Source organism: Rhinopithecus roxellana, chromosome 19 (genome assembly GCF_007565055.1).
Source record: "Rhinopithecus roxellana isolate Shanxi Qingling chromosome 19, ASM756505v1, whole genome shotgun sequence".
NCBI lineage: Eukaryota > Metazoa > Chordata > Mammalia > Primates > Cercopithecidae > Rhinopithecus > Rhinopithecus roxellana.
Window position 1 is genome coordinate 7,580,070 of NC_044567.1, and position 24,248 is coordinate 7,604,317.

The following is a 24,248-nucleotide window of genomic DNA, read 5'->3' on the forward strand; positions in this document are numbered from 1 at the left end:
GTTCCACTCTCCTTGGCTACCTGCGGCATCGACCTCCACTTACTCACCCTCTTTCCTTCCACCAGGCCGGGACCCAGTGATCAGGCCTGGCCACGGCAGCTGAAGGTGTGGCCTCTGCCGTGGGGGGCCTGTGTCCTTGGGAGTGACCCCTGTCTTCTGCCTACTCATTGCCACTTCCCTTTGCAAACCCTCCATCCTGGCCGTGCCTTGGGCTCCCCATGACTCTTACTAACTCACTGTGCCTGTTGCCTTGCAGCCCTCCTTCTGCACCCCTCCTTTCTCCCTGCCCCTAACTGGGGGCCTGGGCTGCCCTAGATGTGCCCTTCCCCACTGTCTGACTCTGGTATTTTCTCCACCTAAGGCAGCTCATCCTGGTGGAAGGCAGGGAGGTGGTGCCACAGCCACCAATGCATCAGTGACCACAGGTCCAGGCTCCTCCTGGGCTATGGTTGGAGCTCTCAAAGCAGCAGGCTTGCCCAAGGCTCCTCCTAGGGGATTTCTATTTCTTTTCCACACCCAGGTGCTTGCCTGCAGAGCCGAGGTCCAGAGAGCAGCAGAGGGGGGTGGCATCGCCAGGCCCTAACTGTGGAGGCCAGGGGCATCCTCTGGGCCAAAGCCTCAAAGCCTTGTGTCTGCACCCACCTGGCAACTGGCAAGGGCCTCGGGCTGGAAGTTCAGGTCCAGCTCAGTCATGCCTCGTAGCTACCTGAATGACTCACTTTTTGCCTGGCTTCATTCTCTCTCTCTGAAAAACAAAGGGGTTGCCCGAGGAGATGCTGATCAGATTGGCCTGGTACTCTTTGGACCTGCGCTCTAGTGGGGGATTTCTGGCAGCCTCAGCAACTGCCGTCTGGGGTAGGGGCCAGGGTGGAGGGGCCTTTGTACAGACCTCAGGGGCCGGGATCTGTCTCTAAGCAGATGCCCTGCCTCAGTCCTTCTGTCCCGCCTTCCTTCTGGACCTCTTGGAGGAGGGTCCCGGCTGAATTGAAGCCCACCCACCCCACAGACTCCTAGGGCAAGGCCAGAAGGTAGAGCTGGTGGGAAGAGCCGCTCCGTTTGGCCTGGAACTGCCTACAGAGTCAGGCTGGGGTGACGGGGAGAGGGGGCAACTCTCCCAGCCTCTCCTCTACATTGTCTCAGCTAATGATGGGGCTAATAAGGAGCCGCTTTTTCTAACCTAATTGTATTCAAACATTTTAGTTAATTCTCCATTCATATTTTAGCATAATGGGATCGGGTGCTCTCGGCATTTATGGAGATTAATGCAGAGAAAGCGTTCCGGCTGCTCAGGCAACGCAGGGCGACTAGCGCCCTCTGGTTCTTGTGGTACTGAAGGAAGGAAGGAAGAGGCCCGGCCCACCCGGCCTACCCTCTGCCATCGCGTTGTGGATGACCCATAGCCTCCTGTCCTCCCTTGCCCCAGGCTCTCCAGCCCCACACTCTTGGGGCTGTGTTCTTGAACAAACAGAGCCACAGTTGGCTGGCCAATCTCTGAAAACAGGAAGATGGCCTCATGCATGCCTAAGGCGCAGCAGAGTGCCGGGGACTGTCTGCTCCGTGGTCATCCACACCTCAAGGCCGATGCTGGAGAGTGGCTGGGTGGGCCCGGAGCATGGCAGCCCACGAGGCTGGATGTGCAATACCTGGGTGCTCTTCTTCCTTCAGCCTCGGGTGGGGGCCCACCCCAGGCCGCTCCTTGCCTCAGTTTACCTCTCTGTTCAACGGTCCTATGCATGGGAAAGGACAGTTAATCTGAGCTGGCCTGGGCCCAAAGCTTCCTGCTGCCCCTGAGCCAGCTACCCCCTGGCTCAGGCCTCAGAGGCTGCAGCCCTCACTGGCTGGCTTCTTCCTAGACCTCCCGAGACGGGGAAGGGCTGTCTGGGACCTGAGGCTGCCGCACACCTCCCCATGAGGAGCCTCTTCCTTCTTTATGGCTTCGTGAGAGACCAATCTGTCCCAGCCTCTTCCCGAGAACATGGGCCCCAACTTGGCCTGGCCCTTCCTCAGCATCTGGAAGAGGGCCCCCTGAAATCTCCTGCCCCCAGATTTATTCTGCCTCCTTGGCAGTCCAACCTTCTGGCTCCGTGATTTTCATAACTAAGTGGTTCACTAATTACAAGAGAAACATTGTGCCTCTGACAGATCTCAGACAGTGCTTCCAGCCCGGCCTGCAGTCTAAGGCTGCCCAAACACCCAGGAGCAGGCTGGGCAGTGCCTCATTAGAAACTGGGTGAGTCCAACAGGTGGGGCTCTCCCAGCTTGAGTCTGGGATGGAGCAGAGCCCCAAGGCCTCCCCTCTGCCCTCGCTGACATGAGGGCAGGAGACCCAGGCCCTGCTCTCTGAAGGCCTGCTGGGTGGGTCAGTGCAGCCAGCCAAGAAGATGTCCAATTTCCAATCTCCGGTTTTATCTCCAAATCCCAGCTCTGTGTAATCTCCTCTGCTCCCCCAAGGGGCTGAGCTTGGTGAAGGAGTAAAAGCCTTTGCCTCCCTCTTGATGGAGCGTCCTCTGAGCCTGACCAGTTGTTTTTCATCGTATCGATCTGGCCTTGCTGCGGAACACTGAGTCGAGGATGTTATGAGGGGCTGGTGGATTTTGGAGGCTGCCTAGGGGAGGGGGCTCACCTGGCATCTAATGTAGGTGGGGGGCTCTGCATGTCCTGATCCATCCTGCCCTCAACTGCAGCCAGTACAACAGATGCTTGGAGGGGGACACGCCCAGACGGCTGCCCCCACCAAGGGGCAGCGTGGGGAGGGCGAGGATGGTGATGACTGGAATGTTTCAGCTCTGGCGTTAGAGGCTGGTGGCTGTGAGGGACTGGGGGTGGAGGGGTGCAGGGCGCAGGAGCCTGATGCTTGCTCTGCTCTTCCCCCCACCCCATCAGAAGCCCAGTGCAAACCTTACTACTCCGACTACTCCCGCTTCCGGCTCCTCGTCCACCACTTGTGCACCAGCCACTACCTGGATCTCTTCATCACAGGTGTCATCGGGTTGAACGTGGTCACCATGGCCATGGAGCACTACCAGCAGCCCCAGGTAGGAGCGAGTGGACCAGCCATCTGGCCCCCCCCCACCTCCAGCTGCGGAACCTCTGGGCAGGGTTAACACAGCCTGAGCCAGGGTACCTCTGTGCCAAGCAAGTGCTGGGCACGTTACATGGGTTCCTCTTGTGCCCCTTGGAGGTGGGTATCGTCTTTGTTTTATAGATGAGGACACGGAGGCTCAGAGATGTTAGTTGATGTGGCCAAGGTCACACAGAAAGGGAGCGGAGGACCTGGTTTCTTCAACCAGCAAATGTTGAGTGTCTACTATGAGCTGTGCTCTAGATCTTTGAGGGTAAAGAAGGCAGATGGATGCCTGCCCTCCTGGAGTTGAGATTCTAGTGAATGTGCAGCTCCACAGCTCCCCTGTGACCTTGTCACTTCTCCAGTCAGCCTCCCTTGGCTGTCTTCCAGCCCTCGGTTTCCCCATCTGTCCAATGAGAGGGTTGAATTTGTAATGCACAAGGCCGCTTCCAGTCCTGGCATACTGTGTCATCTAGTACATTCTCATGTGATCGCCTCACCATTTCCCAAGCAGAAAGATCCTTTAGCATAAGGTTGATTCATTCATGTGAATAAGTACCCTAGTCCCTTCTGGGGTGGTGGCTAATGGCCAGCCATCATGGCGGGAACAGAGAAGACAGGTCTCCTTAGAGTCCCTCTGCCTCTCAGACTTGGGCAGTATGATGGAGGGGCTGGGGCAAGCCCCAGCCCTGGTCCTTAAGGGACCCTGCATCTTGCCCCCATCCCTGCCAGATTCTGGATGAAGCTCTGAAGATCTGCAACTACATCTTCACTGTCATCTTTGTTTTGGAGTCAGTTTTGAAACTTGTGGCATTTGGTTTCCGTCGGTTCTTCCAGGACAGGTAACAGAGAAGGGCGGGGGGTCTCGGGGACTTGCATAGAGATAGAAAGGGATGAGTCTCTTGGGGAAATACCCAGGAAGACCTAGTGTCTAAAGACCTTTCTTAATTCCTGAGGTTCAGCCCCTACCCTGTGGCTGATATAGGGGACTAGGGACCATCCAGGTCCAGGAGATGGGAAGGCATGGAAAGAATTTGACAAGACAGGGCCTGGGGGATGCTGGCAGCTAGAAATCAGTGTGACCTAGCCTGGGACTTAAGAGCACAGATCCTGGAGCCAGACTGCCTGAACCGGATTTGAATCCTGGTCTCACTGCTTAGTAGCTGGTGGCCTTGGGTAAGTTACTTAACCTCTCTGTGCCTCAGTTTCCTCATTTGTAAAATGAGAGAAAATAATAGTATCCACATCATAGAGCTGTGAGATTATGAATTCCTATTTGGTTTTGAGGTTGGTGTCTGTTTGTTCGTTTGTTTGTTTTTGGAGACAGAGTCTTGCTCTGATGCCTAGGCTGGAGTGTAGCAATTCAGTCATGGCTCACAGCAGCCTTGACCTCCTGAGCTCCAGCTGTCCTTTCACCTCGGTCTCCCAAGTAGCTGGGACTACAGGCACCCACTGCCATACCCAGCTAATTATTTTTTATTTTTATTTTTAGTCAAGACAGGGTCTCAGTATGTTGCCCAGGCTGTTCTCGAACTCCTGAGTTCAAGTGATCCTCCCACCTCAGCCTCCCAAAGTGCTGGGACTGCAGGTGTGAGTTCCTATTTGTAAAGCCCTTAAAAGTGCCTGGCGCATAGTAAACACCATGTAAGTGCTAAATTAAAAAAAAAATGAATACAAATGAAAAGCAGAGGCTTTTGAGCTAAAGTCCTAGTCCTACTCATGCCACCAGTTGTCTGTGTGGCCTTAGATAAGCCACGCCCCTTCTCTGTGGGATGGGAGGCTGCACCCACTGATGTCTGCCTTCCTTTCCAGCCCTGTGTTTCTGTGCCACAACTGCCCCCTCCTCCAGGAACCCCTCCCCCGACTCAGGGAGCTGTGTTCTGGGCTTTCCAGGTGGAACCAGCTGGACCTGGCCATTGTGCTGCTATCCATCATGGGCATCACGCTGGAGGAAATCGAGGTCAATGCCTCACTGCCCATCAACCCCACTATCATCCGCATCATGAGGGTACTGCGCATTGCCCGAGGTTGGTGCCCAGCCCACACACCTGCCCTCCCAGGGTGACCAGCCTAGGGAGAGAGAGCAAGGGTCGGCTTTGTGGCTGGCCAAGGCCTGGGTGGCTGTGGGTTCCCAGCGGTCTTTCTCCCAGCCTCTGCCAAGGGAGGCTGGGGACAGGGCTGAGGGTGGGGATGCAACCTGGCTGGCCCGGGGACGGCCATCCCAGCAGCCCCAGCCCAGTCCTGGCCCTGACTCTGCCAGCTGTCTGGCCAGGGACCCAAAGGGGCCAGCTCATGACATTGTCCTGTTCTGCAGTGCTGAAGCTGCTGAAGATGGCTGTGGGCATGCGGGCGCTGCTGGACACGGTGATGCAGGCCCTGCCCCAGGTAGCCGGAAAGTGGGGGGCCTCTGGGGAGGGGGAGGTGCTTTCCAGAGGGCAAGGGCTCAGAGCAGCTGACTGGGAGACCCAGCGGCATCGTTTCTATTTCTTCTTCTCTTTTCCAGGTGGGGAACCTGGGACTTCTCTTCATGTTGTTGTTTTTCATCTTTGCAGCTCTGGGCGTGGAGCTCTTTGGAGACCTGGGTGAGTTGGAGTAGGGGAGGATGCAGGAGCCAGGGCTGGAGACCAGGGGGCTCCTGGACTAACATGGGCCTCTCCCCCTTTCCCTCCTCCCCCAGAGTGTGACGAGACACACCCCTGTGAGGGCCTGGGCCGGCATGCCACCTTTCGGAACTTTGGCATGGCCTTCCTAACCCTCTTCCGAGTCTCCACAGGTGACAACTGGAACGGCATTATGAAGGTAAGGGCCCAGGGTTGGCCTAGGCTCCAGGGAGGCACTTCCTGAGCTAGGATTCCTTGGGAAGATGAATTGGCCACAAATAAAAGCATGTGACCTTCTCTCCCCTGTGCTAGAACACTCTGGAACTCCCTCTCCCAGGAACATGCTCTGACTCACACTTCCCCAGGCAGCATCTAATGCTCCTCTGCCCCCCAAACACTCCCTCCTTCCCTTCCTTCCCCTCCTCCAATGTTCTGTGACACCAGTGACCTGATTTTCCACAACAGCTCCAACCACTGTTCTCCCCAGCCTCACCCCTCTATTCCTCCCACCTCAGGACACCCTCCGGGACTGTGACCAGGAGTCCACCTGCTACAACACGGTCATCTCGCCCATCTACTTTGTGTCCTTCGTGCTGACGGCCCAGTTCGTGCTGGTCAACGTGGTGATCGCTGTGCTGATGAAGCACCTGGAGGAGAGCAACAAGGAGGCCAAGGAGGAGGCTGAGCTGGAGGCTGAGCTGGAGCTGGAGATGAAGACCCTCAGCCCCCAGCCCCACTCGCCGCTGGGCAGCCCCTTCCTCTGGCCTGGGGTCGAGGGCCCCGACAGCCCCGACAGCCCCAAGCCTGGGGCCCTGCACCCAGCAGCCCATGCGAGATCAGCCTCCCACTTTTCCCTGGAGCACCCCACGGTGAGCAGACACCCACCCTGGCTGTGAGAGGAGCTGGGGCAGAAGGGTATGGAGGGTGGCGGGTGGGAGCCAAGCGGGCAGCACACAAACCCTACGGCTCCTCCTGGAGCCTCCTGCCCTCCCTCCTGGATACTGAGTGAGCAGTCACTGCCCCTCTCCAGGGATGGCTGCCACACTCACCCCACAGGGCTACCCGGGCAGACAGGCCAGCTTAGCCATGCCCTGTTCCTCCAGCCTGGTCTGGCCTCCCCTTCCTGACTCATAGGTTCAAGGCTAAGTTTTCTGTTTCCTTCCTGTTTCTTTCTTACCCTTGCCCAACTGCCAAATGTCTTTCCTACCCACCCTTTAACCTGCCTGATTCTCTTCCATCTCTCCATCCTTTTTATCTTCTCTTTACCTCTCTCTCTCTCCCCACCAACGTCGGCTCTACTCATCTTCTATCTCCCATCTTTCCTTCCTCCTCCCACCTTCCCTCTTCCCCACCCCCTCCTCTGTCTCTTTGTTGCTGTGTGTGTGTGCGCGCATGTGCATGTGTGTTGTCTGGGTTTCACCTCTTTCTCCCCCTGTGTCTCTCGTCAATCCCCTTCCACGACACTTCCCATTACTGCCCTCTGACCCTTGCTCCCCTGCCTCTCCGGCTCCCCTTACGGGCTGGCTCCCCAGGACAGGCAGCTGTTTGACACCATATCCCTGCTGATCCAGGGCTCCCTGGAGTGGGAGCTGAAGCTGATGGACGAGCTGGCAGGCCCAGGTGGCCAGCCCTCTGCCTTCCCTTCTGCCCCCAGCCTGGGCGGCTCCGACCCACAGGTTACTGTGTCCCCGTGCTGTGCCCTCTCCCCTGATCGCGCCGGGCTGTGCCACGCTGTGCCATGCTTCTGGGCAAGCTGAGGGTGTTCCCTGCCCACTGGGTATCTGTAGAAAGTGCAGCCTCGGGGCCTCAGTTGAGTGCAAGAGACAGATGGGGCTTCTTCTAGGCTGAGATCACCTCCAGAAAAGAGCTGGAAGGCAGGGCTACTGAGATTGCCCCTCTGATGAGAAGGGTGTGTGGAGAAGGAGCTTGGGGAGGGGAGAGGGGATTTGTAAGAATCTGGAAGAGAAAAGTGGGGATGGGGCAGAAGATAAGTTAGCAGTGGGACCTTAGGGGGTGGAGGGAAGGAGGTAGATTCAGGGAGGAGACAGTGTAGGTGGCCAGGGAGCCCGCTGCCAAGCTGCAGTCTGTCTATCCGCTCGTGTCCAGCACACACTTGCCAGTCCTTGGTTTGGTGGCTTTTTGAGCCGTGGAGCCCACTGGGCATGGTGAGTGCTGTCAGGAGCCACTGATTTCTGTCCTGGGAGAGATAGAAGGCTCCGGCTGGGAGTGGATTTTGAGAACTTGGTGTGAAATAGGACTCGGTTTCCTGCCCAAGTCCAGCCCCTTCCCACAGCACCACATGGCCCTCTCCCCCAGTCTCATCTAATTCCAGGTCTTCTGCTTTCTGGGCTGCTCCTGCCCTCCTCTCCTCCCCTTGATCCCCCCACCACCAGCCACTACCACGTGACAGAGGGCCCCACCCTCCCTCCACCTAGGTGAGAGGCTGCAGACCTGGAGTTGGAGACAGGTGTCAGTTGGAGATAGAAAAGCCGAGTCCTCCAGAGGCCCTTTTGGGTGGTGGGCAGGCAGGTTCTTAGGAAGCCTTTAGCCTGATCCAAAAAAAATGGACAGTGATCGTCACGTGGGAAGGGATCTTGCCTCTTGTTGGGATCTGGCAATGACCTAGAATGATCGTGGGAAAGTGAGTCCCTTTCCGAGGCCTCCCCTTCCTGAAAGAGGCTCACAGGGAAAGGTTGTGGGAGAAGAGGACATGATGGGAAGGTGATGGGGCTCCGGGAGGGATGGCCCCACTATCCCCTAGCATCCTGTGGGCACTGAGGCACCCCCTGGGTCCCAGGTGAGCCAGCCAGATGGTGTGGCGGCCCACTGGAGTGTGCCCACTTCAGGCCAATGGGAAGAGAGCACCTCCCAGAGCCCAAGTTGGAGAGGGCGGGCAGGCTGCAGGCAGGTGGAGGAGGGCCCACGAGGGGAGAAGCCAGAATCCGGGGGCAGGCCAAGTCCTGCCAGGCTGTTGGAAGCCGAGAGAATAGGCAGAAAACAGCCATCAGATTGGCGGCATTGTCCCTGGCGCCCCCCATGCCGCTCTGTCTGTGCTGATAGGAGAGACAGTGCTTTGCTGGCCTTTCTTCATTTTTTTTTTTTTTTTTTTTGGTATTATCTTTTTGAGAGTCGAAAGCCCTCGGTCCTCCCGCTCCCTCCCTGGGTGGTGGTGGTGTGGGAGGGGCTGGGAAGGCTCCTGGGGTATCTTTAGAATGCGTTTCTGTGTCTCCTCGCTTTGTCAGTGTTTGCTCTGGCTCTTCAGTGCCTGCCGCAGCCTCTCTGATCAGAGCAGGGGGTTGAAGTGGGTGCGGGGAGGCATTGTCAGCTTGTTTGGGGAACGGGTGGGGAGAGAGAAGGGATGCCTTCCCCTCACCACCCCCCGTGCTTCGTGAAAAGGGGGAAGTGGGGACTGAGAGAGAGCGCGTGTGTGTGCACGCGCGTGTGCGCTGTCCTGGTTTCTCATGCCTGATCATCTCTCTCCCTGTCTAGATCCCTCTAGCTGAGATGGAGGCTCTGTCTCTGACGTCAGAGATTGTGTCTGAACTGTCCTGCTCTCTAGCTCTGACGGATGACTCTTTGCCTGATGACATGCACACACTCTTACTTAGTGCCCCGGAGAGCAATGTACATACACACTGCCCTCACTGCTCCCAGCCACCCCTGGGGCTGGGCTGGCTGCAGGGCTCCAGATCGGCCCAGGGAGGGTCCTGGCTGCCTCCTCTCAGTTTGCTGCCAGGTTCTACCCAGAGGCATCAACTGTCAGGCCCTCGGTGGCCCATGCTTTGCTGTCAGAAGGTCTTCAGGTGCCCCACCTGAAGAGGGGACAGAGATTAGAGAAGATTAAATTGGGGCCTTGCCCTGAAGGGTATAGGGGCAGCCAATATGAAAAAGTGAATCCAGGAGTGACATGGCCCAGAACAGGTGTCATCAGAGTCAGTCTATGCATTTGGAGCCCTGTGCAAGCCAGCCCTCCCTGTCCCTGCCCGCCTCCTCCCCACCCTCCCCCAACAATATGAGACCTTCACACCACGTGGTGGGTGAGAGCCGCATCTCTGCCACCACTGCCATGCCCTTCTTCACCTGGGGCGCTGTTCCTGTCTCCTCCGTTACTGTCCCTGTGTGTCCCTGTGTCTTCACCAAACTCAGTGGGGTGGGAGGGGCTTCTCTGTGCTCTGACAACCTCCCTACCCTTTCCCTTCTCCAGCTCCAGTCCCTTCTGACTGCGAGCAGCCCTCTCCTCCCGACCGACCGACTGTTCCCCTCCTGTTGTCGGAGGAGGGCCCAGCTGAGGGACTGGACCAGCTGGGGTGTCCCTAGGGTCTTGGGTGGCTGGCAGAGTGGAGCCTGGGGCTGAGAGGGGAAGCAAAATAAGATTGTCCTCCAATTTAGCCATCCTCAGGCCTGCTGGGGCTGTTTAACTGGCTGGGCCTGCATGGGGACAGGACTCCTACAGCCTCCCTGAGAACAAGGGGTGAAGGGTTCAGGGGGAAGGGGACCACAGGGTGATGGAGAAACCTCCTGAGAACAAACCTAGGCTCCCTCATGCTGGAGTCCAAGGCTGAGTACCTCCATTCTCTGAAACAGAGCAACAACCCCACTCCCACCCCGAGTCTGTCCACTAAGGGAGCAGCTGAATTTGGCCTCCACCCCCACCTGCCAGAGTCATTGGTTAAAGTGGAGGTCAGGGAGCCAGCTGTGATACGCCTCTGGTGGTCATCTGCCATTCAACCCACATGAACCCAACCCAGGCCCTGTGCTGGGACCTGGGGCTGCTGTAAGAATCGGATGAACAGCCTGCAACCTGCAAGCTCTCCTGAGCTGCCTGGTCCCTGCTCCTTGGGAGGGTCCTCTCCTCATCACCTCCCCTGACAGCGCAGGGTTGTGGTGGCTGCTGTTGGCTTTTTTTTTTTTTTTTTTTTTTTCTGAGACAGGGTCTCACTCTGTTGCCTAGGCTGGAGTGCAGAGATAAGATCCCAGCTCACTGCAGCTTTGACCTCCCGGGCTCAAGCAATCCTCCCACCTCAGCCTCCAGAGTAGCTGGGATTACGGGTGCCGCGTCACCATATCCAGCTAATTTTTTTTTTTTTTTGGAAATGGGGTTTTGCCATGTTGCCCAGGCTGGTCTCAAACTCCTGAGCTCAAGCGATCTGCCCATCTTGACCTCCCAAAGTGCTGAGATTATAGGCATGAGCCACCAGCCACTGTGCCTGGCCTGCTGTTAGCTTTTAATCCTCCCCTGAGCTGCTCTGGGTCAGGGCTCCAGCCTGTCCCTGTGGACACCAGAACTCCCTTCAGAGTCTCGAAATGGAGCCTTTAGAATGAGCTCCTGAGCCACCTGCAGGGCTGGGGGCTGGGGGCTGCTCTCCCTTCTCTGGATACCTCCTCACTCCTCCGCCACCACAGTGGGAGCTTAAAAGTGATGCAATGTGTACAGTTTTGCAGGGGGTGGGACGCAGGGCCTGCAGACTCTCCCGGCTGCCCAGACCCCCTCCTACCTGCTTCCTCCCCGCGTGTGGAGGGCTCATCCATGTGTCTGCCCCTCTCCCCAGCCACGCTCATGCCCATCTCTACCTTGTCCTGGGAGGGTACGGGGATGAGGGCTGGGCAGGGGGGCGCTGCTGCTTTCTATTGTCAGCTCTGCCTCAGTTACCAAAGCCAGACACACCCTCTTCCTCCACCTCCCTCCCCTGTTCCTTTTGCAGGTACAGCCCCACCCCACGGAGCTGCCAGGACCAGACTTACTGACTGTGCGGAAGTCTGGGGTCAGCCGAACGCACTCTCTGCCCAATGACAGCTACATGTGTCGGCATGGGAGCATTGCCGAGGGGTCCCTGGGACACAGGGGCTGGGGGCTCCCCAAAGCTCAGTCAGGTACCAGGGCAGGAGCAGGCCAGTTTGGCTCACACGGGAGATTCCATCCTGGCCTAAGCCAGTCCTGATCTGAGGGGATGGGGAACTGAGGCAGCCAAATAGGTCTTTCTGACCTTAGGAGAGCCTCTAGTCTGGGGGAATGGCTTTCAGTCCAGGGCATAAGGGTAGAGGCCCTGATGAGGGGGAGAGAGTGGAAGCGGGGGCTCAGGAGGGAGCCTGCTCCCTTGAACTCTCCAGCTCCATTCTCTCTCCCCACCCCTCTCCTGCTTCCCTCCCTCCACAGGCTCCGTCTTGTCCGTTCACTCCCAGCCAGCAGACATCAGCTACATCCTGCAGCTTCCCAAAGATGCACCTCATCTGCTTCAGCCCTACAGCACCCCAACCTGGGGCACCATCCCCAAACTGCCCCCACCAGGACGCTCCCCTTTGGCTCAAAGGCCACTCAGGCGCCAGGTGAGCAGATGTGGAAAGGCAGGCACAGGCATGGGGCTGGACCCTCTGCTGCTGGTGATGACCTGGGTTGACACTTTCATTCTTCCAGCAAACATTTATTGTGTGCCAGTGATGTGCCAGGCTCGGTTGCAGATACCAGCACACAGTACTGGGCAAAGCAGAAGTGGTGTGTGCCTTCTTGAAATTTGCACCTGGTTCCTTGTTCCACTGAGGAGGCCTGGAGACCAGAAGGGGTAGTGCTTGGCCAGGGTCACGCCTATCTGGTCAGAGGTAGAACACAAGTCTCTGGACTTTCCCTCCTCACCAACCAGAGCTGCCTCCCAATTCTTCTCCACACTTTGGGCTGAGCTATGGGGCACAAGGCAGGTTTTAAGTATCTTCATTTTTGGCCAAGTCTGGGGCCCACCTTCCAGAGCCCAACATTCTTTTGTTTTGTTTTGTTTTGTTTTTTTGAGTTTTGCTTTTGTTGCTCAGGCTGGAGTGCAATGGCACAACCTCTGTCTCCCGGGTTCAAGCGATTCTCCTGCGTCAGCCTCCCGAGTAGCTGGGATTACAGGCATGCACCACCATGCCTGGATAATTTTGTGTTTTTAGTAGAGATGGGATTTCTCCATGCTGGTCAGGCTGGTCTGGAACTCCCAACCTCAGGTGATCTGCCTGCCTTGGCCTCCCAAAGTGCTGGGATTACAGGCGTGAGCCACCACGCCCGGCCCCAGAGCCCACCTGCGATAAGGCCACAGTCCATGCCATGTGTGTGTCCTGAGGCATGAGCATGGACACATGAGAATCTCAATCTCACATGCTTGGGGCAGCAGGCACAGTCCTTATTCATTCTGTAAATAGTCGCTAAGCAGCCTCTGTGTGCCAGGCACCGGGGACACAGCCCCTGCCGCCTGAAGCTCACAGTCTAATACTGGAGACATACCTGCTATCAGATCATTGTAGCCTCAGCTCACAGCTGCCAGACACCCGTGTGTGGGGAGCAGCAGGGACATAGAAGAGGAAGGGGTCGGTTTTACTTGGGGACGGAGACTGTCACACACTGTGTCACAGAGAACCTGAGTCTGTAAAATCGAGGGATTCTTGCCAATCTGGAAGGGTATACAGAGCCAAAGGGGAAGTCTACGCAGAGGCGGGGAGGCGTGAAGGAGCCAGCTCAGTAAGCAGAGATGGCCTGGCTTCTCTCTCATAGCCCAGGAGGCAGGGGCTGCAGAGACAGCGATTCTTGCAGGCTGAGGGGAGACCAGAGCATGGAGGAGGGGTTTAGTGGGGAGAGAGGAGACATGGTGGACCGCAGAGGTCAGGCTGCAATGACCCCTATCTCCAAGTAAGAGCGGCTACCAGGACCTCTGCTTAGGGTGGTCCTGCAGTGCATGGTGGTGGTGGGCGGGGGGCACAGCCAGCTTGACAGGAGGGCTAGTCCATGCTGGAGAGGAGACTGCTGGGCTGAGCCCTCCCCGCCCCCCATATAGGCAGCAATAAGGACTGACTCCTTGGACGTTCAGGGCCTGGGCAGCCGGGAAGACCTGCTGGCAGAGGTGAGTGGGCCCTCCCTGCCCCTGGCCCGGGCCTACTCTTTCTGGGGCCAGTCGAGCACCCAGGCGCAGCAGCACTCCCGCAGCCACAGCAAGATCTCCAAGCACATGCCCCCGGGAGCCCCTTGCCCAGGCCCACAACCCAACTGGGACAAGGGCCCTCCAGAGACCAGAAGCAGCTTAGAGTTGGACACGGAGCTGAGCTGGATTTCAGGAGACCTCCTGCCCCCTGGCGGCCAGGAGGAGCCCCCATCCCCACGGGACCTGAAGAAGTGCTACAGCGTGGAGGCCCAGAGCTGCCAGCGCCGGCCCACGTCCTGGCTGGATGAGCAGAGGAGACACTCTATCGCTGTCAGCTGCCTGGACAGTGGCTCCCAACCCCACCTGGGCACAGACCCCTCTAACCTTGGGGGTCAGCCTCTTGGGGGACCTGGGAGCCGACCCAAGAAAAAACTCAGCCCGCCCAGTATCTCCATAGACCCCCCCGAGAGCCAAGGCCCTCGGCCCCCGCCCAGCCCTGGCGTCTGCCTCCGGAGGAGGGCTCCATCCAGCGACTCCAAGGATCCCTTGGCCTCCGGCCCCCCTGACAGCATGGCTGCCTCGCCCTCCCCAAAGAAAGATGTGCTGAGTCTCTCCGGTTTATCCTCTGACCCAGCAGACCTGGACCCCTGAGTCCTGCCCCACTTTCCCACTCACCTTTCTCCACTGGGTGCCAAGTCCTAGCTCCTCCTCCTGGGCTATATTCCTGACAAAAGTTCCATATAGACACCAAGGAGGCGAAGGCACTCCTCCCTGCCTCAGTGGCTCTGGGCACCTGCAAGCAGAACTTCCAAAGAGAGTTAAAAGCAGCAGCCCTGGCAACTCTGGCTCCAGGCAGAAGGAGAGGCCCGGTGCAAGCTGAGGTTCCCAACACCAGGAGCTGTTGGGAGAAAGCAATACGTCTGTGCAGAATCTCTATGTATATTCTATTTTATTAAATTAATTGAATCTAGTATATGCGGGATGTACGACATTTTGTGACTGAAGAGACTTGTTTCCTTCTACTTTTATGTGTCTCAGAATATTTTTGAGGCGAAGGCGTCTGTCTCTTGGCTATTTTAACCTAAAATAACAGTCTAGTTATAATCCCTCTTCTTGCAAAGCACAAGCTGGGACCGCGAGCGCATTGCAGCCCCAACGGTGGCCCATCTTCAGCGGAGAGCGAGAACCATTTTGGAAACTGTAATGTAACTTATTTTCTCCTTTAACCTCGTCATCATTTTCTGTAGGGAAAAAAAAAGAAAAAGAAAAAATGAGATTTTACAAATGAAATGGAATCTTTTTATATATACATACATACATATCTATATATATATATAAAATAAAGTAATTTTCCTAAATAAAAAGCTAATCACGGTCCAGAGTAAAAGCAAAAGGGATGGAGAGTTAGGCACGTCCAGATGGCACTGATGAGAGAGAGATCCTGGAGATGGGGAGTGGGCGGTGGGGAAGGAAGCTTCAGGGCTGCCTCTTTGTGTATGAGTGTGTATGTGTGTGTGTATATGAGTGTGTGTGTATATGAGTGTGAGTGTGTGCGTGTCTGAGAGTGAGAGAACCTGAACCCTTTGCTCTGGAAGGCTGCAACTCTAGCCTGCCCTCCCCAGCTGTGAAGGAGAGGAGAAGCCCCTCTGCCTGGTGCGGGCTGGGGAGGCAGGGTCTCCTCTGCTGCTATCAAAGCTTTACTGCTTCCTCTAGCTAGGCAGCTCAGTGAATGGGAGTAATTCCAGATTAACTCTTATTTCTGCTGACAGCTATCAGCCGCACATTGAAAGCTGGAAATTGGCATAATGAAGCTGTTTTGGTTAATGGGGCCGACTGAGGCTGGGGGAGGTTGCCTCAGAGGCTGCAGATCTGGATCTGTGGGTTGGTGGGGGAGGGGGGGAAGTGTTTCTGGGTTTTCCTTCCTGAAGCTTCAGCACAGATTTGCCACACTTCTGGCTGGATGCGTGACCTGAGCTGTCTGGACTTCAGCCTCCTGCCCTCGGGCGTGGGCTTAGCTGACTGGCATCACAGGCACTGTCCGATGGGGACCTCGTCCACCTGCCCACAATGGAATTAAGCTGTGTAAACGGACTGGGCTGCCCCTCCTGAGGATGAGGGTCCAGGGCTGGGCGTCCAGAGGCAACCTCCTGGTGGAGGTGGTAGGGTCGGAGGCCAGGCTGCAGGCTGCTGAGTGGGGAGCTGGCCCCCTGGGCGGTGATGAGTGCGTGCTCAAGATGTTTACATGTGCTGCTGCTGCTGCCTGCCCAGAGGGAGCCAGTGGAGAAGGGAGATTTGAAGGTGGTCAGGGGCAGACAGGCAGGAAGAGGGGGAGTGGCGTGGCCCAGGCCACCTGTCTGGTGCTACTGCAGACAATATTCTCTTGTCTGAAATCGTGGTGCCAAGAGGTGGCGACCATGGGTCCAGGCAGCCTGTCACCTAGCCACTCCCAAACATCTGTCCCAACCCTACTCCCTTGAACAGCCCTATCCCCTTGCCCCCAAGGCCTTCAAACCCCAGGAGTGGATTGGGTTCTTGAAACCTCACTGGCAATGCTCGTTCACGCACTGTCTGACCTGGTCAGCTGGGAACTGGGAGCACCAGGCTGCCGGGCAAGTGGACCTGGAGGCGTTGTCCAGCCTTGTGTTTTCTAAGCTGGGTGAGAGCTTCTCTCATTGCTCTTTTGGACAGAACTGATACCAGTCCTTGAAGCCAATGCCTGGTTTTATCCTTTTAGGGTGTGCAATAATGTCAGACTTTTTCCTCTGGCCTCCTTGGGTGGGGAGAGGGAGTGCTTGTAGGAGCTGCCATTTAAGATTAAAAAAAAAAAAAAAAAGCAAAGCTATACAAAATTCCTAGAGTTCTGTCACCTGGATCTGCAGACTAAGCTTTTATATTTTTGTAGAATTCTGTAGCTGTCTATTCCCTAATGAGATTGGAGGATATGGGCAGGGGGTTCTGGGATCTTTTATTCTTCTAGTGGTTAGAGGATTCTGGGTCAAGATGAAGCCAGAGAGCTGGACTCCTACCCACCCCCACCCTTCCAGCACCCCCCCACCACCACCACCACTTGCACAGCCCAGCAGCACTGGAGTACTGTAGAGTTGCTTAGGTTGAGTCTTAGCATGCCTGTTTCTTTCTGGATTCCCCCTCCCCTGGCCTCCTCTTCCCAGCAGGGACCAAGGAATTTGGGGTGAACTTACTATGCTTTTGGGTTGCTCTGTAGAGATCTGCAGGGACCAGCCTGGTGAAAACAAAAAGACTCACCTGCTCCCTTGCCGGCAGCCCTCTCTGTGGCCTGGAGGGTTTCTCTGGAAGAGGCAGTGCCTGGAGGGGCCTCTGGATAGTGACGTGGAAATATTAATAGCAGAGTCAAAGTGGGTATTTTGGGGGAGTCGGGAAGAGAACTGTGACCTCTCCCCCCAACGATGTAAAATCTTTATCAATGATGGAAACTGTTGTGTCTCATTAAAAGGGTTTTGAGGTGGAAAAGCAGCTGCCGCTGGATCTTAATAATAATATCAAGACTGCTAACCTCATGCTGCTTGTCTGGGTGGTTATTTGATGCTGCTTTGGGATACGTAGCAGGTGGGGGTAGAGGGTGGAGAAACTGAAGGAGGCTGGGGTGGGGAGTGGCTGGTGGGGGCAGCAGGCCTTGGATGAGGACTCCAGGGGCAGAATGGAACTGGTTAGGGGCTTCAGGCTTTTAGAAGTAGGAACATCTACCCTGGCGCCTTTGTCCTCAGCCTTCCCCTTTGGGGTTCAGAAGAAATTGTGTCAGCGGCTGTAGGCCCCCACCTCAAGCTTGGCTGCTTCTGCTTCCTCCACCCCCAAGACTCCAGGAAAAGGTCTGTGTGGGGGTGGGGACTGGGAAGAGGAGTGAGCTGAGCTGGGGATAAAAACAAATCTGAGGCTCATATGCAGTCTCTCACTCCTCAAAACACCCTAGCACAGAAGTTTGATTGCTATTTCTCCATGAGGCAGTGGGGTTCAGAGAGGTTAAGTGAATTGCCCATGGTCACACAGCCAGGGAATGGCAGAGCTGGGATTTGACCCTAGGTCTGGCCAACCTCCAGCCCACACTACTCCTGTCTCTACTCAGTGTAGAGGAAATGGGACACGATGGGAAGAATCCTGCTCAAAAATGACTTGCTGGGGGTGCTTTTCCAAAGTAGTCACAATTCATATTCATACAAATAGGCACACGTGTTCCCCGCATGGCAAACTCAGAGGCTTAGAGAGGCCCCCAGCCTCCCACCTGGTGGGACACCAGCCTTTGGCCATAGGGAATGGTGGTGAGAGGGGTTCAATCACTGGAGAAGGCATCCCTCAGCTCCAGATGCTTGTCCAAGAGCCGACCAAGGGTAGGTCTGCTATCACTCTGGGTTCCCAGGCACCACCCTTCCATGTCATAACGCTGCCCTTGAACCCCATGGTACCTGTTATCTTCCCCATCCCGCCCTCTTCTCTCTTCCTCTCCTCTAGCCCTGCCCTACCTACCTAAACCTCGCCCACTTTCCAAACAGCTTTCACTCCTATCTCCACCCTAGTCCCCACCTGCCACAGCCTGGTGCCCCATGGCCTATTTTCTCTTCCCTTGGGCCAGTTGAGCAGCCCGTGGAGCGGGACTGGCAACAGCAGTGCAATGAGGGTGTCAGACACCAGGTGGCGGCACAGGGCACCCTCACCTGGTGCACCTGGTGCCCCTCCTGCAGAGGGACCAAGCCAGGGAGAGGGCACCAACACTGATGGACACCTTCTAGGGACAGGTGTTCTGTATAACCTCAGAAGGAGGAAGCAGGCTTGCAGGGTCCATTGAAGGACTTTGTGTATGGAGAAGCCCAAACAGGAATCCCCACCATCTGAGTGCTGAGCCCATGGTGTTCAATGACTCCTGCCTGAATCTAGGAGACCCAGGGCTAATCCAGGACCGTGGTTGCCAGGAAGGAAATGAACTCTCAAAGCAAGTTGAGTTGTGGCCTGGAGTCCCACTCCAGGGCACAGCAAGGCAGGTCAAGGAGGCAGCTGCTCCAGCTAAGCCCCAAGAGGGGATTCTGCTAAGAACTTTAAAACTGCGTGTCTTAGCCTTGGTTCCAGGTGTGGGATCTGCTGACTGTGGCCCACAGAGCTAATTAATTCTTCTTGCTTTGAAAACTCCAGAATCGGGCACAGCAGCCAGCACTCTCCCCTGCATGCCAAATCAGATCACGTGCAGGTTGGTGGCAGAGGGGCAGCCTCACTGAGGGCCATGGGTGGGGCCAGTGGGGTCACCACCAGGCTGGGGTCTGGAGGAAGCAGACCCCACTTCAGGGGAGAGGACAAGGGGGAGGCTGGGGCGTGGGAGCTACAGCCTGGTTTGGGGGTGCTCCAGGCCTCCAAGGAGCCACACAGGGCTGAAAGGAATCAGGCGGTGCTTGGAGGGAAGCTTTGCTATTCCACACCCTGCCCTCTGTCTTATCAGTTCCAACCTGCCTCTTCCCCCTTCCAAGCATTTCCTGTGCCTGGGTCTCCCCGTCCCCCACTGTTCTGCTTTCTTCTCTCTGCTGTCATGCCTGCTCTGAGCTGTACCTTGCAATTATTTTATCTTTCCATCTCCTTGCCAGGAAATCCCTGATGCCGGGTTCCCCTGGGACACTCACTGCGGGGGAGGCACCGCACATGCTCCATCCGTCCTGCCTGGAGCAGTAGTCAGTTGGGGAGGGAGGATGGGGCTTGGGCCATGAAGACTGGGGGAGGTTTAGTCCATTTCTCTGCTGCAGCCCATCCCACAAGGCTGTTATTGCTTCTCTCGGGACCCCTTCCAGCAGGAACCATCTTGGTTCTGAACACTCAAAAGCAAAGTGGGCAGTGCCCACTGCTGGGACTGTACCTAATGTCGCGGTGGCCTTGTTGCCTATGACTCCTTCTTAGGAAATGAGGTGTTTGCTTAATCAGTCAATAACACTTCCTGAGGACCAGCTTCTCCAGGCACTGTTCTGGGTGCTGAGGATACAGTTACAAACAAACCTCAGTCCCTATCCTCAAGGTGTCCACAATCCTCTGGGCAAGGTAAGCAAGACAGTGATTACAAGCGGAGGAAGCCTCCTAGCCCAGGACTAGGTTGGGGAGGTCCAAGGAAGGCTTTGAGGGGGTGGGGGGCTTGAGTGAACTCTTGAAGAAGTTTGCCGCTAGCAGAAAGGGAGGTAGGGTGTAGGTAGGAGAGTGCACCAAGGCAGCCTTGAAGACAGATACAGGAAGTGCATCCCGCTCAAGGAGACTGCGCAGAAACAGCCTCCTCGGCAGGCAGACGTGGGGCACCTCCTGCCTGTGCCAGGATAAGCTCTGTGGCCCTGGGAAGGCTGTAGGGTGTCTCAGGGCCTCAGATTTCTTGCTCTGGTGAGAACAACCAAAACAATAACATCCTAGAAATATTGTGGTTATTATTCAAGGAGTCTGTGAAAGGGGACACACTTCCTGAGTGGCCCGGAGGGGTGAAGCCCCAATGCCTCAAAAGAGATGGGGGAAGGTGAGGGTCGCCAAGGGCCCCCACCATACCCTCAGAGTCCCCAACCCACTGCTGTAGCCTTGGGAAGGCAATAGCAATAGAAAAGCCAGGGGCTACAAGGGATGGTGCCTCAGCTCCGATGCTGAAGCCAGAACCCAAGGGTTCTGGCGCAAAACTAGAGCTCTAGCCAGTGGACTGCCTGGCCAACTGTGGGGCTGAAAAGTCCCAGATGGAAGCTCAGGCTAGTTCTGGGATCTTCATCTCAGAAAGGGGGTCTGCCTGCGGAGCTCACCTCCCAAAGGGCCCTAAAGGAAAGTCCCCAGGTCTCCTCAAGCCCAGAGCGATCTGGTGCCTATGACCCCACAAGCCCTAGAAAAGGAATGAGAGAGGAGGGAGAGTTGGAGGAAGCCGGTGGGTAGACAAGGTCAAAACACAGGGGTGGTGGGTGGTGATGAAGCCACCTGATGAAGAGTGCTGATGAAGGGTAATGGAAGGGGTAGAGGAAGGTTCCCAGCTGCCTAGGCTGTAGAAGCCTGGCCCACCAAGGCTGGAAGAGAGCTTAGATATCACCTTGTCCACGTTTCTCAAGAAATGAAGTCCCAGAGACATCAAGGAGTTTATTGAGATCACACAGTGTATAAAAGGTACAGAGCGGGATTGGAGGGGACTGAGTTAGTCCCTGCCCTTGGGAACCTCTCAGACTAGCAGGGAAGACAGACTCTTCATAACTAAATAGAATCCAAGGCACACTGTAACAAGGTGTAAAGCTCTGTAAAGTCTTTTGCCCAGAGAGGAAGGTCGGGGGACAGGAGAGGGAGGATATGTGTGGATGAGTGGAAGGGAAGAGGGCAGACAAAGAAGGGGCGGAAAGAACTTGCCCAGTGGAGGGGTAGGAGTCCCCGGTCTCACTGCCTGGGAAGGGGGAGTCTTCCCCACTCCCACGCTTATCCCATGCCCAGCCAGATCTTGGTTCTGATAGCCTATAGCCAAGGAGACTGCCCTTCTAGTGACCTCCTGCCTGCCCAGAGAGATAGGAAGTGGTTTGCCTCTTCTGCAGTCTTACTGGCTCCCACCCACGCCTGCCACTGAGCAGCCAAGGAAGGAAACACCTTCTCTTGAGAATAAGGGCCAGAAAAGGGGTCACCAGGGTGAAACTGGACAGACCTGTTGCAAAGGCAGGGAAGAGAAGGGCCAGGGAAAGATCTGCCCAGGAGAATTCCTTCTGAGCCCCAACAAGGGGTGCTGAGTTGGCTTCTGGGATTGTGTTAAGGAAGACAGGGAAACAGCAGGATTGAGAGATGGAGGCCATCTGAGGGGATAAGGGGAGAAGGAGAGCTGAGGCAAGCAGGGGAAGGAGAGCACTGACAAGCCCATTTTACAGATTGGGAATGTAGAGTTTCAGCCTTAGGAGGGGGACAAGGACACTCACATGGGGCTCCTCCTGGGGCTTCGCCTGTCCTTCCCCCCACCCTGAAGCAGGGGAATTCACACATGTTGGGTGCTGAAGCAGAGGGAATTCACACATGTTGGGTGCCCCACTAAGTGTGCCAGGCGATACACTTTGCATACCTTTTCCATTCAATCCTCGGAGAACCCTGGGAGGAAGGTTCTTCTATGATTGTCTCTATTTTGCAGATGTGAAAGTAGAGGCCCAGAGAGGTGCTGAAGTGATGTGGCAAGGTCAGGGGGCCACAGAGCCTAAAAGGGCAGCAGTTTAAGAGGACATAGGAGACCCCCTGGACGATGCTGCGGCCCCCACCCCCGCCTCACGGGTACACACCCGCGCAGTACACCCGGGTTCCCAGAGTGTGGCGCCTGCCAGTGGTCTCTGGAACCTGAGAAGGAAGAGGTCAGCTTCCGGATTGAGCACAGAAGCCCTTCCCATTTTACAGATGAGGAAACTGACCTCCGGAAAGGAACGTGACCTTCTCAAAGATTCCCTTTTTCCTAGGAAGGATTGTTAAATCCCTCTCAATGTCCCCTACTCAGTGACTCATCGGCCCCACGGAGTTGTTAGGGGGTGGGAGCACCTGTGTATCCCAGTTCCCCCTTGGAAATAGACTCTACTCCAGGATTGTCAGCCTCAGTATTCAGAAGGACATCCCCTGGCATGGCCCGGGGACCGCTCGCAGGGGCTGTCGCCGTGCCAAGGCCCCCCCACCTCTGCCCCAAAGTCCCTCCCAGGGAGGCGCTGTCGCAACCCGCGGGACGGGGGCAGGGAGACTGGACCCAGAGGCACTGGGGTAGGGCTCGGCGGGGCGGGCCCGGGCGGAGCGCGGGTGCGGAGGGCGGAGGCGGCTCTGGCGCCCGCTCTGCCCGCCGCTGGGTCGGACCGCGCTCGCCTTCCTCGCCGCCGCGCCTTGGCCCCATGGACGCCCTGTGCGGTTCCGGGGAGCTCGGCTCCAAGTTCTGGGTAAGGCGCGGGACTCCGGGGTCACTGCGCAGGGGTCGGGGTCGGCCAGCTTCGCCCGGTCCTCGCCGCCTGCCTTCCCGCGGGGCCGCCAGGTATCCCGGGACGGAGCCCCTGAGACGGCCTGGGCGCCCGGGACGGGGCGGTGGGCGCGGGAGGGAGGTTGGAGGCGCCGCCCGGAGCTGGGTCCCACGCAGGGTCCGGGACCTGCCCTGCTCTTCCCTTCCCGGCTGCAGCACTGAGGAGCCCGGGAAAGTGAGGCACAGTGCGTGGCTGGGTGAGTCGGCTCCACCCCAGCCCCTCTGTCGGATGAGGAACAGACGTTTCTCAATCAGCCGCGCGTTCGTGGTGGAGGGTCCTCCCTTAGCATCTGCCCCAGACTAGGACTCGGTTGCCCACCTGGATGCCCCAGGGCATCCAGAGCACCTGCTCAACCAGACGTTTTGGGAGGCTGGCTGTGCAGCGTCCCACCCTTCTTAGGAAGGTTTCCTGCCACTTTATTTTCTCTGGGTAAGGCTGAGGTCTGAGAACAGGCCATCCTCATCACCCCGGACTCAGAAGGGAGAAGCAGACCCCGGTCTGGAGACAGGAACAGGGTGTCGGATTCCTGTAGTCCAACTCCCTTCGTTTACAGATGGAGAAAGGGAGGTCCAGAGAGAGGAAGAGACTTGCCCAAAGTTACCCAGATCAATGAAGGCAGAGCTGGGATAGAAAAACAGGCTAGAGGCCAGGTGCAGTGGTTCACGCCTGTAATCCCACCCTTTGGGAGGCAGAGGTGGGAGGATCACTTCAGCCCAGGAGTTTTAGATTACAGTGAGCTGTGATCACACCACTGCACTGTGGCCTGGGCGAAAGAGCGAGACCCTGTCTGTAAAAAAATAAATAAATAAGAAAAGAAAAGAAAATCAGGCTTTTTGTGACTCTCACTCCAAATCCCTTTCTAAGACAGGCTGCTTTTCAGCCTGCTGACTCCAGCCTCCAGCACAGTTCAGGTGAGTTAAGTGCATACAGCCCAGGAGCTTTCTTACCAGCTTTCAAACCTACTTGTCTCTATGAGGCAAGTGATCATGTGGTCTCCGTTTTACAGAGGGAGCTCAGATTAAAGGGGCTTCTCTGTGGTCATTCAAGGGGTGTCCAGGGCCTGTGAATCCCAATCTCTAAGTCTTTTTCCTATTTTAAGTATTTGTACGTATGTGCCGTGTGTGTGTGTGTGTGTGTGTGTGTGTGTGTACGCACACACACAGGCACGTGAGGTATTACCCAAGAGTTCGTGCTGTGCTGGTGTGTGCATAGGTGTATAAGTCTGGACCCATGATCTTGGGCTGTGTTTAGGATGGGCTGAAGGCGTTATATGGATTTTTTGAAACTTGGGGCAATGGAGGTTAAAAAAAAAAGACTGTAAAAAGGCGTCTTTGGGATTCTCTCTTTTTCTGTGGGTGACCCAAAGGTTAATCCGAGATGGTGCAACTTCTCTGCCACTGCCCTTCTTTCCCAGTCCCACAGGAACTTCATCTATTATTCAGCATTGACAGGCCACTTGCCGCCAAGGTCCAGAGGTTGTGCCTTTGCCTTTCACTTCCTTTCACTGCCCATGGGGCCAGGCTGGTATGGCCATGACAGGTTTGTGGTGCCTGGAATGCCAAGCAGAAAATCAAGAGGGCAGTTGTGCCCAAACTTCAGGCATAAGGGCTCTTGTTCCTGGGTAGCTACCTGAACCCTGAGAGCTTAGGACTCCACAGAGACAGGTCTCCTGGAACCCGGAGTTGGGAAATTCAGGACTCCCTTTTTGTCCACGTTCAGACATCCTCTGGCT

General features: G+C 56.4%; 2 protein-coding genes and 1 long non-coding RNA gene across 36 annotated transcripts in view; 2 read left to right on the forward strand and 1 right to left on the reverse strand.

The window, feature by feature from the left end:
- The window catches only part of CACNA1G (calcium voltage-gated channel subunit alpha1 G), a 66,709-nt gene extending 51,801 nt beyond the window's left edge, over nucleotides 1–14,908 (forward strand). For 14 of the 33 annotated variants that reach the window (XM_010386160.2, XM_010386164.2, XM_010386162.2 and 11 more), the window contains 10 exons: nucleotides 2,884–3,035; nucleotides 3,797–3,906; nucleotides 4,958–5,091; nucleotides 5,379–5,449; nucleotides 5,568–5,646; nucleotides 5,742–5,863; nucleotides 6,180–6,533; nucleotides 11,367–11,535; nucleotides 11,819–11,988; nucleotides 13,461–14,517. In XM_010386160.2, the coding sequence (XP_010384462.2) occupies nucleotides 2,884–3,035; nucleotides 3,797–3,906; nucleotides 4,958–5,091; nucleotides 5,379–5,449; nucleotides 5,568–5,646; nucleotides 5,742–5,863; nucleotides 6,180–6,533; nucleotides 11,367–11,535; nucleotides 11,819–11,988; nucleotides 13,461–14,195 (2,096 nt within the window). In that variant the 3' untranslated portion in view covers nucleotides 14,196–14,517. Of the gene's footprint in view, nucleotides 1–2,883; nucleotides 3,036–3,796; nucleotides 3,907–4,957; nucleotides 5,092–5,378; nucleotides 5,450–5,567; nucleotides 5,647–5,741; nucleotides 5,864–6,179; nucleotides 6,534–7,196; nucleotides 7,341–9,153; nucleotides 9,289–11,366; nucleotides 11,536–11,818; nucleotides 11,989–13,460 lie in introns of all 33 variants that reach the window. The other 19 variants (XM_010386156.2, XM_010386155.2, XM_010386157.2 and 16 more) reach the window with 8 other exon arrangements.
- LOC104680283 lies at nucleotides 14,477–19,383 on the reverse strand. Its single transcript, XR_750432.1, has 2 exons — nucleotides 19,181–19,383; nucleotides 14,477–14,785 (listed from the first exon to the last, which is right to left on the reverse strand). It is a non-coding gene; the product is annotated as an uncharacterized LOC104680283 (long non-coding RNA).
- Nucleotides 19,384–22,281: 2,898 nt separating this feature from the next.
- Nucleotides 22,282–24,248, forward strand: part of ABCC3 (ATP binding cassette subfamily C member 3) — a 56,896-nt gene continuing 54,929 nt past the window's right edge. Inside the window, exon 1 of one of the 2 annotated variants that reach the window (XM_010386181.2) lies at nucleotides 22,282–22,438. In XM_010386181.2, coding sequence (XP_010384483.2) covers nucleotides 22,394–22,438 — 45 coding nt within the window. In that variant the 5' untranslated portion in view covers nucleotides 22,282–22,393. The remainder of the gene's footprint in view (nucleotides 22,439–24,248) is intronic. The other variant, XR_004055065.1, reaches the window with a different exon arrangement.